The 17,408-nt window shown below is 36.7% G+C and overlaps 1 protein-coding gene across 1 annotated transcript in view; it reads right to left on the minus strand.

The window, feature by feature from the left end:
* Positions 1–17,408, minus strand: part of LOC126327599 (esterase FE4-like) — an 82,337-nt gene that overhangs the window by 30,753 nt on the left and 34,176 nt on the right. Inside the window, exons 5-6 of the mRNA XM_049995901.1 lie at positions 12,834–13,019; positions 2,502–2,701 (exon numbers count right to left, since the gene is read on the minus strand). Of these exons, the coding sequence (XP_049851858.1) occupies positions 2,502–2,701; positions 12,834–13,019 (386 nt within the window). The remainder of the gene's footprint in view (positions 1–2,501; positions 2,702–12,833; positions 13,020–17,408) is intronic.

Here is a 17,408-nt window from a genome sequence, read left to right on the forward strand (position 1 = left end):
GCAGTAGCCACAGTGATGACTTGAACTAATAGCTGTACACAGCAGATGGGATTTCAGTCAGTGAGATGTGAGGAGGCAGTGTTAAGCAGTGGGCACCGGCCATGGTGTGTCTACTCTGTTGAATTGAAATTGCAGTGTGGCAACATCTCTAAGCCTAATGTTCAAGACATCCTCCAGAATGTTTTGATAAAGAGAAAACTGTGTGCAAAGTATGTCCCATGCATCTTGACATCAGTACAACACACACCCACACTCACTCTTTAAGTCATCAGAACATTAGAATAGCAGCCGGCAAGTCCACATGAACATAATTGGGCACATCACATGTGACTGTCTGTTAGATATAGAACACAATAACTTGACAATGAAATGAGATATCATTCTGCACTCAGTTTTAACTAAAACTTGACATCTGATCTACATTATATTCACTGCAGTGTGTAAGCTAAAATAAACCACATGCATAGTTTATGCAATGCTTTTTTAACGTTGTGAATACTTTTTTTGTGCAGTGTTTTACTTAATTTGATGTAGCATAACATGTATGATGGATAACAAAAATAAATTCAGTTCTTTATTTAGTGAAGATATCAGACTGTAAGATATGCAAAAATTAAATTATTTTACTTAACAATTTTCGAAAAATCAGATTATAAGCACTCCATATCAGCTGTAATGCCATCTCTCAGCACAGGCAATGTTTTACTTAATCTGAAGCAGCATAGTATGACGGATAATAAAAAAATAGTTCTTTTTCAAGTAAAGATACCACACTGTAAGGTGTGCAAAGATCTATTTTTGCACCTAACAGTTTTCCAAAAATCAAATGACAGGTATTTCATATTCGCCAGAGCATCATCTCCCAGCAGAATTTGGTGAGCAGCACAGCAATAACAAAAGCAGCCTCAGCATTGAATGCAAAGAGCTCATCTCTTACAGCAAAAGGTCTGTACTATTTTTTGCATAGTTACCACCATTGTTCAGATATAAGTCATAGCAGAAAACCAACTTTTCTGTGCCCTCTTCACAGAAAGATGCTGGCAGTAGTGACAGCCACAGCTGAACACTGTTTTCTGTGTTGTTGCCAGGTTGTTAAGTTCCTCTTTAGACATGAAACTGTCAGTGTGATACAATGCTGTGCAACATCAAAAAAACTTCATTGTGCAGTTCAAAACAAAAGGTGTTTCTTCATGACTTGTCCCCATTCTGCTGGTGTCAGTCAAAACCTTATTCAAAAATTAACTTGCAAGCAGTTCAGTCACCCACTGTACAGCACCAATCTTGCACCTTCTGACACCCTTTTCTTCAACTTCAGCTTGATTTTGGAGGAATGCATTTTGACAGTGATCATCACACAAAAAAAGGTGTTCATCAGTGGCTGTCTTCACTGGTGGCAACTTTCTATGAAGAGGGCATACAAAAGTTGGTTTGCCACTATCAAAAATGTCTGAACAATGATGGCAACTATGTGGAAAAAATAATTTAAGAACTTCTCTTTCTTGTGAGAAGAAATTTTGGATCAAAATCTTTTATGAGTTTTTTTCCAAATTGTACTTACTTTCTGGACATGTAAGTAAGTTTCAAAACTTTTGGACTCATGGGTAGCTTGGCATGACAAGAGAAAACTTAGACATGAAGCAGTAAGAGATGCAATCCAGAAAACTGAGAAGCAGCAGGTGATAAAGAGAAAAAAAAGCCATACAAGTGTTAAAGGGAAATTGTGATGATAGATTAAGAAATGCAGAGTATCACTTTAAAAACAGGGGATTATACAGTCCTGAATGTGGTTGTGACACACTGGAGTAAGCAGTATGCCACACCATTAGTGAACGCCCAACGAGAAATTTTCTTACACTGAAATGGCTTTATTAAGGCTTTTCCAAAATCTATTACATGATTAAGTTCCATGGACATACACCTCTGTTGGAACTGAGAAAATGACTCTAAATGTTTGCTTGCAATAACTGAGGTCTAGTTTTTTAATGTTTCTGCATGTTTATTTTATATCTCTTTCTCTATTATACATGGGTTATTCTTTTGTACAGTTATTCTGTGCACAAAATAACGGAAAATATAAATGATAGTTTGAAAAATGGGAGTTAATGTATGTTCGGTTGAACTGATTTTATGTTCACATTTATGAAGATTTGAGTATACACATGCACATTACTCATTCTGGCATTCTTGTTATAATTAGTACAAATGATAGTTTACAGGTTGATACACAGCTGATAAATGCTTCTTCTTCTGACAGAATGACACTGAAATGCATTAACACACATTCATTTCATTACATGGGAAGAACTTTGCTTTAGACAGGAAAGAGTGTTTTATGTGAATGGAACTCACCTGTTTTGCAAATACAAAAAAAGCTCTTTAACTTTGAGCTGTTGAATGTGATTTATTTGTTAACAAAATAGAAAAAATAACATATCAATAAGGGATGTTTCCCATGACAATATATATATGAGTTTTTCTGTTAAAAAAAGTTGGGATCCTACCTCATCAGAGAGTGCTGGAGACTTGACTTTCACCAGCTCAGTTGCTTCTACGTTCATAAGAAAGTCCATGAGATCTGAAGTACTTTGTGCATTATATCCCAAATATGAAACATAACGAAAAGTTCTATCAGTTGCATTTTTATCAAATGCCCATGGATTAAGGGCTGCTCCACTTGATGCTATTGCCCGATGGAAAAGACCTGTGGGTGGACAAAGTAGAAATTATAACCCCAAAATAGCATTTGTAATAGAATATTATGAGTGTATTATTTTAATTTTATCTCATGCATCCATGCTCTAAGTAGTATTTTTGATCTCTCATGCTGTATTTTTAAGTCCAGATGAAATCAGTATTGTTTTGTTACCAGCTTTGGTTCCTGTTTAGAACTATTGAGTTGGTTATTGGCAGTCTTTCTATAACTCCTTAACTAATGTTTCAAAGGACTAAATCATTCATGGTGTATATAGTGAAAAACAGGTATATGTGGTTGTTGATGAGCTTGTTTAGAAAAAGGGATTTACATAAATGACTTTTAACTGAGTAAGAGTTACTTCACACAGATTTATTGTAAAGGTAACATGTGTCATAAAACATTCTTATCATTGATGTCATGGCTTTGCTTCTATAATGATAGTACTAAAGAAAATCTCTGTGTAAAAATTTTGGTGTTCATTATATGAAAAGAAAAATTCGATCAAGAAAGCTATTATATTATGATACAGAATTTCTGTCCAGCACTTCCCAATATGAAGGAAGGAGAGAGTGGATTAAAAACTACTGTGTAACAAAAAGATTGATTTTTGTGATAAACAAGTTTAGTTATTGCTAGAAGTTGGTTTCAGTGTTTAATTTACTTTGTAGCAGCGCCTGTGAGACAAGTGTGACCTGAAACAATACGGGATGTTAAAAAAAGTGTTCCTTATTTTGAGAGGTAGTAGTGTGGACCAAAAAAAAAAAGGAAAAAGATATACATCAAGCATGGGCCCTAAAATGTTTATGTACTATAGTTGTAGTAACTGGAATTGGATATGTACGGAAGATACTGGCTGACCGGCTGAGAACATTGATAGTGAGTCACCGGAAACCACAGAAAGAAAACAACAGTGATGGGTGAACAACAAAGACAACATGACAGAATGGCAAGTCTGGAGAGTGAACTCAATCAAGTATCTAGACATAGCAATATCAAGAACCAAGAAACACTGAGTACAATGAACAATATGAGAGTGTAGTCGGACCACGACTGAGGTCCAGACCCATGTGCTGCTAGCTATACAGTGCAGCCAGGGCACCTATATGCTGGAGCATCATGTATGGCCTGCACCTAGCACTGAGACCGTGACAGCAGCACTCAAGTGCACACACGTGGGAGTGCCACCTAGCGGCTATTGTCTAGGTCTTTGCGTTTCAGCGGGCACTTGAGCTCATGAGGCTGGGATACCAAAGTAACCAGACCTTGTCCAGCTCTACAATTTTTACTTCCCACGCTTCCCTCCATTAACAAACTGCTTTCCCCTTGTTGATGTGATCTTCAGTCCAGAGACTGGTTTGATGCGGATCTCCATGCTTCTCTATCCTGAGAAAGCTTCTTCATCTCCTAGTACCTACTGCAACCTACATCCTTCTGCATCTGTTTAGTGTATTCAACTCTTGGTCTCCCTCTATGATTTTTACCCTGCCCACTACCCTCCAATACTAAATTGGTGATTCCTTGATGCCTCTGAATATGCCCTACGATCTGATCCCTTCTTTTAGTCAAGTTGTGCCACAAACTTCTCTTCTCCCCAATTCTATTCAATACCTCCTCATTAGTTATGTGATCTACCCATCTAATCTTCAGCATTCTTCTGTAGCAACACATTTTGAAAGCTTCTATTCTCTTCTTGTCCGAACTATTTATCATCCATGTTTCACTTCCATATATAGCAACACACCATGCAAATACTTTCAGAAACGATTTCCGGACACTTAAATCTATACTCAATGTTAACAAATTTCTCTTCTTCAGAAAAGCTTTGCTTGCCATGGACAGTCTACATTTTATATCCTTTCTACTTCAACCATCATTAATTATTTTGCTCCCCAAATAGCAAAACTCCGTAAATACTTTCAGCGTCTCATTTCCTAATCTAATTCTTGTAGCGTCACCTGATTTAATTCGACTACATTCCATTATCCTCATTTTGCTTTTGTTGATCTTCATCATATAGCCTCCTTTCAAGACACTGTCCATTTAATTCAGCTGCTCTTCCAGGTCCCTTACTGTCTCTGACAGAATTACAATGTTATCGGCGAACCTCAATGTTTTTATTTCTTCTCCATGGATTTTAATTCCTGATCCAAATTTTTCTTTTGTTTCCTTTACTGCTTGGTAAATATACAGATTGAATAACATTGGGGATAGGCTACAGCCCTGTCTCACTCCCTTCCCAACCACTGCTTCACTATCATGTCCCTCGACTCTTATAACTGCCATCTTTTTTCTGTACAAATTGTAAATAGCCTTTTGCTCCCTGTATTTTACCCCTGCTACCTTCAGAATTTGAAAGAGAGTATTCCAGGCAACATTGTCAAAAGTTTCCTCTAAGTCTACAAGTGGTAGAAACGCAGATTTGCCTTTCCTTAATCTATTTTTTAAGATAAGTCATAGGGCCAGTATTGCCTCACGTGTTCCAACATTGTTACGGAATCCAAACTGATCTTCCCCGAGGTCAGCTACTACCAGTTTTTTCATTAATTGGTAAAGAATTCGTGTTAGTATTTTGCAGCCATGGCTTATTAAACTGATAGTTCGGTAATTTTCACATCTGTTGACACCTACTTTCTTTGGAATTGGAGTTATTATATTCTTCTTGGAGTCTGCATACATCTTGCTCACTAGATGGTAGAGTTTTGTTAGGTCTGGCTCTCCCAAGGCTGTCAGTAGTTCGAACGGAATGTTGTCTACTACCGGGACCTTGTTTCGACTTAGGTCTTTCAGTGCTCTGTCAACCTCTTCAGGCAGTATCATATCTCCTATTTCATCTTCATCTACATTCTCTTCCATTTCTATAATATTGTACTCAAGAACATTGCCCTTGTATTGATGCTCTACATACTCCTTCCACCTTTCCTCTTTCCCCTCTTTGCTTAGAACTGGGTTTTCATCTGAGCTCTTGATATTCTACATCTACATCTACATCTACATCTACATCCATACTCCGCAAGCCACCTGACAGTGTGTGGCGGAGGGTACCCTGAGTACCTCTATCGGTTCTCCCTTCTATTCCAGTCTCGTATTGTACATGGAAAGAAGGATTGTCGGTATGCTTCTGTGTGGGCTCTAATCTCTCTGATTTTATCCTCATGGTCTCTTCGCGAGATATACGTAGGAGGGAGCAATATACTGCTTGACTCTTCGGTGAAGGTATGTTCTCGAAACTTTAACAAAAGCCCGTACCGAGCTACTGAGCGTCTCTCCTGCAGAGTCTTCCACTGGAGTTTATCTATCATATCCGTAACGCTTTCGCAACTACTAAATGATCCTGTAACGAAGCGCGCTGCTCTCCGTTGGATCTTCTCTATCTCCTCTATCAACCCTACCTGGTGCGGATCCCACGCTGCTGAGCAGTATTCAAGCATTGGGCAAACAAGCGTACTGTAACCTACTTCCTTTGTTGTCGGATTGCATTTCCTTAGGATTCTTCCAATGAATCTCAGTCTGGCATCTGCTTTACCGACGATCAACTTTATATGATCATTCCATTTTAAATCACTCCTAATGAGTACTCCCAGATAATTTATGGAATTAACTGCTTCCAGTTGCTGACCTGCTATTTTGTAGCTAAATGATAAGGGACCTATCTTTCTATGTATTCGCATCACATTACACTTGTCTACATTGAGATTCAATTGCCATTCCGTGCACCATGTGTCAATTCGCTGCAGATCCTCCTTTCAGTACAATTTTCCATTGTTGCAACTTCTCGATACACCACAGCATCATCTGCAAAAAGCCTCAGTGAACTTCCGATGTCATCCACCAGGTCATTTATGTATATTGTGAATAGCAACGGTCCTATGACACTCCCCTGCGGCACACCTGAAATCACTCTTACTTCGGAAGACTTCTCTCCATTGAGAATGACATGGTGCGTTCTGTTATCTAGGAACTCCTCAATCCAATCACACAATTGATCTGATAGTCCATATGCTCTTACTTTGTTCATTAAACGACTGTGGGGAACTGTGTCAAATGCCTTGCGGAAGTCAAGAAACATGGCATCTACCTGTGAACCCGTGTCTAAGGCCCTCTGAGTCTCGTGGACAAATAGCGCGAGCTGGGTTTCACACGACCGTCTTTTTCGAAACCCATGCTGATTCCTACAGAGTAGATTTCTAGTCTCCAGAAAAGACATTATACTTGAACATAATACGTGTTCCAAAATTCTACAACTGATCGATGTTAGAGATATAGGTCTATAGTTCTGCACATCTGTTCGACGTCCCTTCTTGAAAACGGGTATGACCTGTGCCCTTTTCTAATCCTTTGGAACGCTTCGCTCTTCTAGAGACCTATGGTACACCGCTGCAAGAAGGGGGGCAAGTTCCTTCGCGTACTCTGTGTAAAATCGAACTGGTATTCCATCAGGACCAGTGGCCTTTTCTCTTTTGAGCGATTTTAATTGTTTCTCTATCCCTCTGTCATCTACTTCGATATCTACCATTTTGTCAACTGTGTGACAATCTAGAGAAGGAAGCACAGTGCAGTCTTCCTCTGTGAAACAGCTTTGGAAGAAGACATTTAGTAATTCGGCCTTTAGTCTGTCATCCTCTGTTTCAGTACCATTTTGGTCACAGAGTGTCTGGACATTTTGTTTTGATCCACCTACCGCTTTGACATAGGACCAAAATTTCTTAGGATTTTCTGCCAAGTCAGTACATAGAACTTTACTTTCGAATTCATTGAAAGCCTCTTGCATAGCCCTCCTCACACTGCATTTCGCTTCGCGTAATTTTTGTTTGTCTGCAAGGCTTTGGCTATGTTTATGTTTGCTGTGAAGTTCCCTTTGCTTCCGCAGCAGTTTTCTAACTCGGTTGTTGTACCACGGTGGCTTTTTCCCATCTCTTTCCCATCTCATACAAATGGTTCCCTGCTCTCCAAAGGTCTATTTAATTTTCATGTAGGCAGTATCTATCTTACCCCTAGTGAGATAAGCCTCTACATCCTTTCATTTCTCCTCTAGCCATCCCTGCTTAGCCATTTTGCACTTCCTATCGATCTCATTTTTGAGATGTTTGTATTCCTTTTTGCCTGCTTCATTTACTGCATTTTTATATTTTTCTCCTTTCATCAATTAAATTTAATATCTCTTCTGTTACCCAAGGAGTGCTATTAGCACTCATCTTTTTACCTACTTGATCCTCTGCTACCTTCACTATTTCGTCTCTCAAAGCTGCCCATTCTTCTTCTATTGTATTTCTTTCCCCCATACTTGTCAATCGTTCCCTAATGCACTCCCTGAAGCTCTCTACAACCTCTGGTTCTTTCAGTTTATCCTGGGCCCATCTCCTCAAATTCCTACCTTTTTGCAGTTTCTTCAGTTTTAATCTACAGTTCATATCCAATAGATTGTGGTCAGAGTCCACATCTGCCCCTGGAAAGTCTTAAAATTTAAAACCTGGTTCCTGAATGTCTGTCTTACCATTGTATAATCTATCTGAGTCCTTCCAGTATCTCCAGGCTTCTTCCATGTTTACACATTTCTTGTATGATTCTTGAACCAAGTGTTGGCTATGATTAAGTTATGCTCTGTGCAAAATTCTACCAGGCAGCTTTCTCTTTCATTCCTTAGGCCTACTCCCATTCCATATTCACCTACTATGTTTCCTTCTCTTCCTTTACCTACTGTCAAATTCCAGTCACCCATGACTATTAAATTTTCATCTTCCTTCACTATCTGAATAATTTCTTTTACCGCATCATACATTTCATCAATCTCTTCATCACCTGCAGAGCTAGTTGGCATATAAACTTGCACTACTGCAGTAGGCGTGGGCTTCATATCTATACCTCAGAATATGCCCTGACAACACAGCCCTTATTTGTTATGGGTATTGCCCTTGCTTTAGTTGACCTGTGCCATAAATTCCTTTTTGCCCAATTTGATTCAGTACCTCTTCATTATATATCCAATCCACACATCTGCTGTTCAGTATTCTTCTACAGCACCACATCTAAAAACTTACATTCTCTTTTTGTCTGTATTATTTATAGTACCTGTCTCAGTTGTGTATATCAGGCTAACCACCACTTAAATATTTTCAGAAAAAGTTTTGTAACACTTAGATTTATAACAGACATCAACATTTTGATAATTATTTTTAGCGTCTTCGTGAGTAGCCTACTCTACTCCAAAATCTCTGAGTAGGAGACTTTTAACCCTGGAATATCTTACCCAACTGCATGCCATCAACTAATATGTTGAAAACTTGAAAATATGAGATGATATTGAGGAAATAGTGATATTTAGTGAGGAATATAAATACGAGGGATGATCGAAAAATTAAGTGATTTTTTTAAAATTCTCAGGCAACATGCATTTGATTATCCATCTTTTTTTTGTTATCTTGGTACACATGTCCTGAACATACATTCACAGTTTCAAGTGTACAGCACACTTCATTTGTTTTTGACAGATAGAAAGGTTAGAAGTGTTTTGGTGTGCTCTGCGATATCTGATTATTATGAAAAATGGAACAAAGGATTTGCATCAAATTTTGTGTGAAAAATGGAATCAAGCACTCTAAAACACTTGAAATGTTGACTTTGGCATATGGTGAATCTGCTCTAAGTAAAAATAAATAAATAAATAAAAATGTTCACAAGTAGTTCACACTCTTCCAATATGGCAGAGAAGATGCCAATGAAGGACCTCACTCTAGACATCCCAGCACCTCAACAACAGGCGATAATGTCGAAGCTGTGAAGAAAATTCTTTTCAGAAATCTTTGAATTACTATAAGAGTGGTTGCTGAGGATGTTGGCATATCATCTGGCTCATGTCAGGCATTTTTTCAGATGTTTCGGGCATGAGAAGTGTCACCGAAGTTTGTTCCAAAACATCAATTTTGATCAGAATAACTGCCGCATGAGTACTGCTCAGGAGCTCCTGAATGATGTCAATGATGATCCTGATTTGCTCAAAAGGATCATAAGTGGTGACAAAACATGTGTTTACCATTATGACATTGAAACTAAAGGCAAATCGCCCTAGCGGAGTCATCCCAGACAGCCAAGACTGAAAAAAACCACACCAAGTTCGATGAAATTTCAAGGTTTTGATCACTTTTCTTTTCGAAAAGCATGGCGCATTAAATCGAGAATTTTTGCCTCCAGGTCGTATGGTCAATAAAGAGTATTACCTAGATGTTATGTGCCATTTGTGAGAAGTAATACACAAAAACCCATCCGGAATTGTGGAAAAGCAGTTCATGACTTTTGCATCATGACAATGCACTGGCTTATTCATTGCTGCTTGTGAGAGATTTTTTGGTAAAAAACAACATGGCAATCATACCTCAGCCACCATATTCACCTGTTTTTGGCCATCTGCAACTTTTTTCTGCTCCAAAAACTGAAGAGACCTATGAAAGGATGAAGATCTTCAGTGATTTAAGAAATAAAAACTGCATCACTGGAACACTCAAGGCTGTTCCAAAAACTGCTTATGAGAAGTAATTTCGGGATTGGCAGGAGCGTTGGCACAAGTGCATTTTGTCTGAGGGGAATTACTTTGAAGGACATCATGAGTCTTCATGAATAAATAAATATTTTTTCATAAAAATATAAAGTCACCTTACTTTTTGAACACACCTCATATATCTATGACATGCATAATATATACTAAATAGATGACTGTCAGGACATATTTGTTCATTTTACCGATCCACAGCCAAATTATGACATAAAGTTATCTGTCACCACAGCATTTCTTTTAAACAATACATGGCACAATATACATTTGTTAGCTCTGCCACCTCACAACCTTTATCTGCTTCCAGCTTTAGCTAGACCAGGGGTATGCCACAGACCATTATTTTAACCCACTCTGCATTTTGAAATAAATTTCCGTGGTTGAGCGATGCTAGGTGCTTCAGTTTGGAACTATGCAGCTGCTCCAGTTGTAGGTTTGAATCCTGCCTTGGGCATGAATTAGTATGATGCTCTTAGGTTAGTTAGGTTTAAGCAGTTCTAAGTCTAGGGGACTGATGACCTTAGAAGTCCGATAGTGCTTAGAGCCATGTGAACCATGTGAAATAAATAGTGTCAGTGGCAACTTTGGGGGTATTTTACATGCTGAATTAGCCTGTTCTTCTTGCACTAATAAGTACGTTTTATCCATTTGTGACCAGAAAACAAACTTAAAGTAAGCTACTGTGTAGTAACTACGCAAGAAAGAATTACTTTAATTCATAGAGAACTTGTTATTTTTTAATTTTCTGTTTTGTTTGTATTTAGTGGTTTTTATGTGATAATTACATTTCTGTCTTTGAAGTACAGATTGCACCTAATAACCCTAATTAGTAATTGCAGATGCCATAATTTTTCCTTAATGTAGGTTGTAGACCTACCTGATTAACACTACCTGTCTGTTAGTGCTATTGTTGTCAATTTGCTAAACATTTCTAATATTTTTCCTTCCAAGTGGCAGTGAGATAATACTGTCTGTCAGTAGATGCAAATTAATAGGTTCTTTGGCAAAGTACACCATTTACAATTACAAATTCAGCTCATGTGTGTGTGTGTGTGTGTGTGTGTGTGTGTGTGTGTGTGTGTGTGTGTGTGTGTGCGTGCGTGTGTGTGTGTGTGTATGTGTGTGTTTGTGTGTGTGTATGTGTGTGTGTGTGTCTTTATTCTTTTTAATTAACAAATATAAATACAACTATCTATTTAATGTATTTATTAACCATTATTATTTACATAATTGGAATTGAAATGCAACATTCCACTCATTTCACATTGCTTCACTATTTGCCTCAGTTTTTCACACAGGCAAGTGAAAAATTAATTGTAAATTGTTAGTGGTCACGCCATTCTTAGTTTTTGATTTGTTAATATTAATTATGGAAGGAGTTTCACAGAAATCAAGTAGCAGAAAGTTGAATGCGCTAATGACTAGACTAAATGAGGGACACTAATGACCAAATAAGTTCATTCCCTGTAATGTCACAGAAATCATTACCTACTAAGAAATAACATCTTTCCAAGTAGTGAAAACTAAAAACTACTGATGTTTTTCGTACCATTTGTGATCTGATGTCAGTCTTTCAATCTGTTATTTTTATTTGTATGCCATCCATTTGCTCTTTTATATCCTTTAGACATCAGTTTTTATTTAATCTGAGTTCCTTCACATCCAAGTCAATTTTTTAAAGGAAAAACCAATAATATTCTAAATTTTTAGTAAATAAATTACTTCACTTTGTAAAATCAAATATTTAACTGAAACATTTACAATAATTATATTAAACCTTAAAGTACTTTTGTAAATAAACTATGTTAAATATGAATATTTAATTTTTAAAATGTCTTTGAACTGCACACAATCATCACAGGAAATACAATGAGTAGTTGGTTATAAGATTATTTCATTGAGATGAGTTTTATGTAGAACTGCTTACAGAAGGGTTGGAAGAAATGTGTTCACAAAGTCAAAAATTATTTTTGTGTTTCACAAAAAGGGATCAATTTGAGTTCCTCGTTTGATTCTGAAATACCTGACCAATATATTGTGTTTGAATTTAGGAAGGAATCCAAACACTGGAAGAAGCTGGTTAGCACTTAGTGCAATGACTTAATGACTGCAGTGAGACAGACAGATAAGTATAATTTATTTGTAGCAAATGCTTATTTTCTAATGATGTGAAATTTGATTGAACACTACATGATTCATATGAACAACTGAACATTAATTTTATGGTTAGATGAGATTGATTAGGTCACAGCCATTCTCTCTACTTTTTTTCTGATACCAAATAGGGCTCAAAACTGAAGCTTTCACTTACAAACATTCTAAGATACCAATATTTACAGTGACATGATTTGTATATGTTACATTAAGTTTTCTCTGTCCATCCTTTTTAATGTAAGGTATGAGTGACCTGTTGCTCCTTTCTAAACTTCCACTATTTATGCTGCTTTTCTCACTGAGGAAAGTACTTCCAGTTTCAAGAATTAAACAGTCATTTTGTATATATTTATCAATACTTTGAAGTTCATATCCTTAAGATAAAGTCATTCTAACTCCTTGAAATTGTACTCTTATGATACTTTGACTTTTTGATCATACCTTTTGACAATGGTGATAACAAATGGTAATGAACTGAGGCTCCTCCTGCACTTTGACCAGAAATGGTGACATCATCAGGATTTCCACCAAAAGCAGCAATATTCTGTTGTACCCACTGAAGAGCAAGGACTTGATCCTTCATTCCAAGATTCCCAGGAAGGAGTGAGTCACCAGTACTCATGAATCCTAAAAATATAAAAAATGATGTCAAGTCAGATGCAGAATATCAGTTTCTTCTTAACATAGATAAGAGCTCAACAGATTGATGACTATGCAGAAAGTATAAGGCAGGTTTAGCTTTCAAATCTTTTGCTGTTTCCCCTATATTGTTCATATTTGCATCAGCTTCCCATGACTGATGGAGTTTCTTTGGATACTATTCTTTCATTTTCTTTTCCATTTGTGAATGGTGTCCAAGAAGAACAACTGTCAGTACGCCTCTTCACAAACTCACATTTCCCTGATTTTTACATCATGGTCATTGTGTAAAATTTGTGAGGAAGGAAATAATGTGTTGCCTGACACTTCTTGGAATGTACATATTTCTACTTGATGTAGAAAGTTCCTGTTTTAGCGTCTGTCACTGTAATCTGACAGGTACTTCTGTGATGATTTTGTGCTTACTTATCAACCCAGTAAATTTCCTTAACACCGCAATGCAGTCTGGTACAAGCCACTTTTACATCTGGTGATATCACCCTGATATGTAGTGTTAAGTCCTATGTGCAAGAGTTTTCAATCTGATTATAAATCTTGGCAGATATTCTTTCAGCTCATGCTTTGTTCACTAGGTGACAGTGGGTAGATAGAATAGAATAGAAGTTTATTGTCTCATAACACACAACTACAAGCCATTGACTTAATGTACAGGAGACTCGTTAAAACATAAAAACTGGTTTACAATTTGCTTTATAATACCAGTACTGAATAATTACTTAATTAAGGAACTAATAATTTTTCTTCAGAAGTAACAAACTTTTAAAAATTAACAGTCCTAAGTACTTGCTCTCTCCTACTCAAATTTTTGAGGTTGTCATTTATGAATTCTTCTACTGAATAGTAACATTCATGCACTGGTTCCTCATATAAGGATTTCTTCTGTGTTTCTAAATTTATGATGAGCAATTCTCTTCCTGTCACTTTGTTATAAATTTTCATACCCTTACAATGTGGAGTTTGAGCATAAGGTTTTAAACAGTGAGTGGCCAGCATAAATTATTTTGATTTCTGGTGTTGTAATCATGTTGAAAATTTTTTGCAATAAATAAATCAGGATTGCTGTGTGCTAAGATAATCAGCTCATATATGTATAGTGAGGGAACACACAACATACTTAGATTTTTTTAGGAGTGGGTGGCATTATTTTCTTCACCCTACATTGTGCATATTTCTAATGATGGTTTTCTGAAGTTTTGGTATTTGACACATATGGTTTGAGTTACCTCAAAGCACAATTTCAGGCCTTACTACTGACTCAAAGTACCTGAGATACACTTCTTTTCTTATGCCCACACTGGTAACTTTGTACAATATCATCATTGCAAATGCTAAGCTGTTTAATTTATTTACAAGGTACTGCATATGTGATCTCCATGATAGATTTTTATATAGTTCCATGCCTAGGAATTGAACACAGCCAGCTTCCTGCAAATCCTGGTTTCTGTGACTGACCAGAATATCTTTTTATTTGTTTTTTTATTTTAACTGCAATAGCTGAGTATCTTCCAAGTTTAATTTGAACCCTTTTAATTCTAACCAGGTATCTCATTTTTCTGAAGTATTTATTACAGTTTGTGGAATTTGATCAGTACTGCTACTTTCAATGATTAAAGATGTGTCATCTGCAAATAAAACTGAGTGACACTCAATATTAAGTGGCAGATAATTTATGTAAAACACAAACAGAATGGTACCTGAGGCAGAATCTTGGGGTACTTCATGTGAACTGGTTTTCTGTTTTGAAGTATAAGTTCCTCTCTCTGATGATACAACCATTCTTTGTCTTCAGTTGGTTAGATAGGACTTAAACCATTCTAATCAATCAATCAATTTCTTTATTCATCCATTAACAATATACATTGTATGGATGTAGTCAATTAGAATATAGTTTCTTATCTTTAATCTGTTTCATTATTCTAAGAGCCCTTTTCTAAAGTTTGAAAGCGTCTTTCCCCAGAAGATCACACCATATATATGCAAACTGTTCATGTAAGCATAATAGGCACAGAGCAATGGTTCAGTGTTGCAGCATTCGAAAAGCATTCTTAGCACATAGCAGCATTTACTTAATTTGTTGCTCAAAACTTCTAGATGGTTTTCCCGTCTCAAGTGCCCATCCACCCATATACTGAGGAATTTTGTGTATGGAGCTTTTGCAGTAACATAGTTCCCTAACTCAACTTTTACTCTTCTTCTAGCATTACTTTTAATATTACTGATATTCATCAATACCGTTTTCTCATTATTTATGATCAAAGCATTATCACTAAACCATTTTCCTGTCTCATTTATTGTCCTAGAGACACTCTGCTGTAGATCATACTCAGTGTATCCTTTATAAAAATGCTAGTGTCATCAGCAAACATCACCTTTTCTGCAACTGTCACATGGTTTGACAAATCGTTTATGTACACCAAGCACAACAAAGGGCCTAACACAGAACCCTGGGGCACTCCATAGCTAGTTTTTTTGAAATCTGAAAGATACTATTTGCCTTCATGACATGTTTGTTCTTTCTGTTGTCTATCAGAGAGATAAGACTTGAACCAGTTGAAGGTGAGTCCCTGGATCCCATAACATTCTAGTTTCATAACCAATAAGTGCCCTTAATTCTATACTTTTCCAATTTGCAGAGTAGCAAGGAGTGATTCACACTATCCAAGGCCTTTGATAGGTCACAAAAAAATTCCTGTAGCCTGCAGGGAGTTGTCTAGAGATGTGCTAATTTTATCAACAAAATTGCTTATAGCAGATACTGTGGTTTCGTTCTTTTTGAAATCCATACTGATTTTTTGGGATTATTTTAAATTTTTCTATGAAATTTTGTATTTGTATGGTGAATAACTTTGAAAATATTTTTGATAGTGATGGAAGAAGTGAGACGGGGCAATAGTTTTCATATGTCCTTTTGTGCCTTTTTTCAATAGTAGCTTCACTACTGGATACTTCAGTGTGTCTGGAAAATAGCCTTCTCGAAGGGACTGATTAACTATTGTAGTTAGTGGCTTTGTGATTATTTTAGAGACTGTTTTTAATACTTTTGTTGGTATCCCATCCCATCCTGCTCATGTTTTACATTTTAGACATAGTATCACATTTTCTATCTCTTTTACTATTGTTGTGGTTTTCAGTCCAGAGACTGGTTTGATGCAGCTCTCCATGCTACTCCATGCTACTCCATGCAAGTTTCTTCATCTCCCAGTACCTACCACAACATACATCTCTTGGTCTCCCTCTATGATTTTTACCCTCCACACTGCCCTCCAATGCTAAATTGGTGATCCCTTGATGCCTCAGAACATGTCCTACCATTTGATCCCTTCTTCCAGTCAATTCCTGCCACAAACTCCTCTTCTCCCCAATTCTATTCAATACCTCCTCATTCGTTATGTGATCTACCAATCTAATCTTCAGCATTCTTCTGGAGCATCACATTTTGAAAGCTTCTATTCTCTGAGGAATGAGGACACTTGTCTGTGCTCTGCACAGCAGTCGAGATCTGGCAACGTCATTCTCTGTTCATTCGCTGACTGTGTTTTGTGACGTGAGATGCACAGAATGAACCTAAACTTGGCTCCCAACATAAATGACATGCACTTTAGTTTCCCTTACTAAGTATGATCTTACAAATATCACTATACATATTGATGAATGCTTCCAAACCTAGCCTGCTTAGATGCAGTCCACCTTGTCCTTCACGTTTATCAGACTAATTCTAGTGTCCGATTCCACTCGTCAGCTTTCAGCAATGATGTCATAGCTAAGGCAAAGATAATACCTATAGACAATCTATGAAAGCAAGGGCTCATACTCATAAATAAATTAATGTAGCATATGATAATATTACAATCACATTCACAGAGTTATTTAAGTAGTCATGAACTATATCAAAACGAACCGAAGATAACAAAAATAATTAAGAACAAAAATTAAAAACAAATTTTAATGTCTGGTGAGAATTATTTATGCAATTTATGCGACTAGAAAAGCACAGACAACCTTTTAAGTAAAAAACACAGCAAAGTCATACTGTTATAAAATAGCATTAATTGTATACTACTTATTGAATCTAAAGGGAGAAGCGCAGGAAAGTGAGGGTTTTGGGTGGGGAGAAACTAAAATGTATCAGAAAAACAGGAAAATTAAATGACTGACAACGAATAGGAAACAGTAACATAACATGTGGAGAAACAGACACAATAAATTCTAAAGGAAAAGGCGATACATGACAAAAGAATACCTACAAATAATAAAGAATATTGGAAACAATTTCAAGAATTAACCTATGTAGTTAAATTTCAGTTACAGATTCCAACTGCTCCATGATTCATATTAAATTGTTTATATAGTTGTATG

Source organism: Schistocerca gregaria, chromosome 2 (assembly GCF_023897955.1).
Source record: "Schistocerca gregaria isolate iqSchGreg1 chromosome 2, iqSchGreg1.2, whole genome shotgun sequence".
Taxonomy (NCBI): domain Eukaryota; kingdom Metazoa; phylum Arthropoda; class Insecta; order Orthoptera; family Acrididae; genus Schistocerca; species Schistocerca gregaria.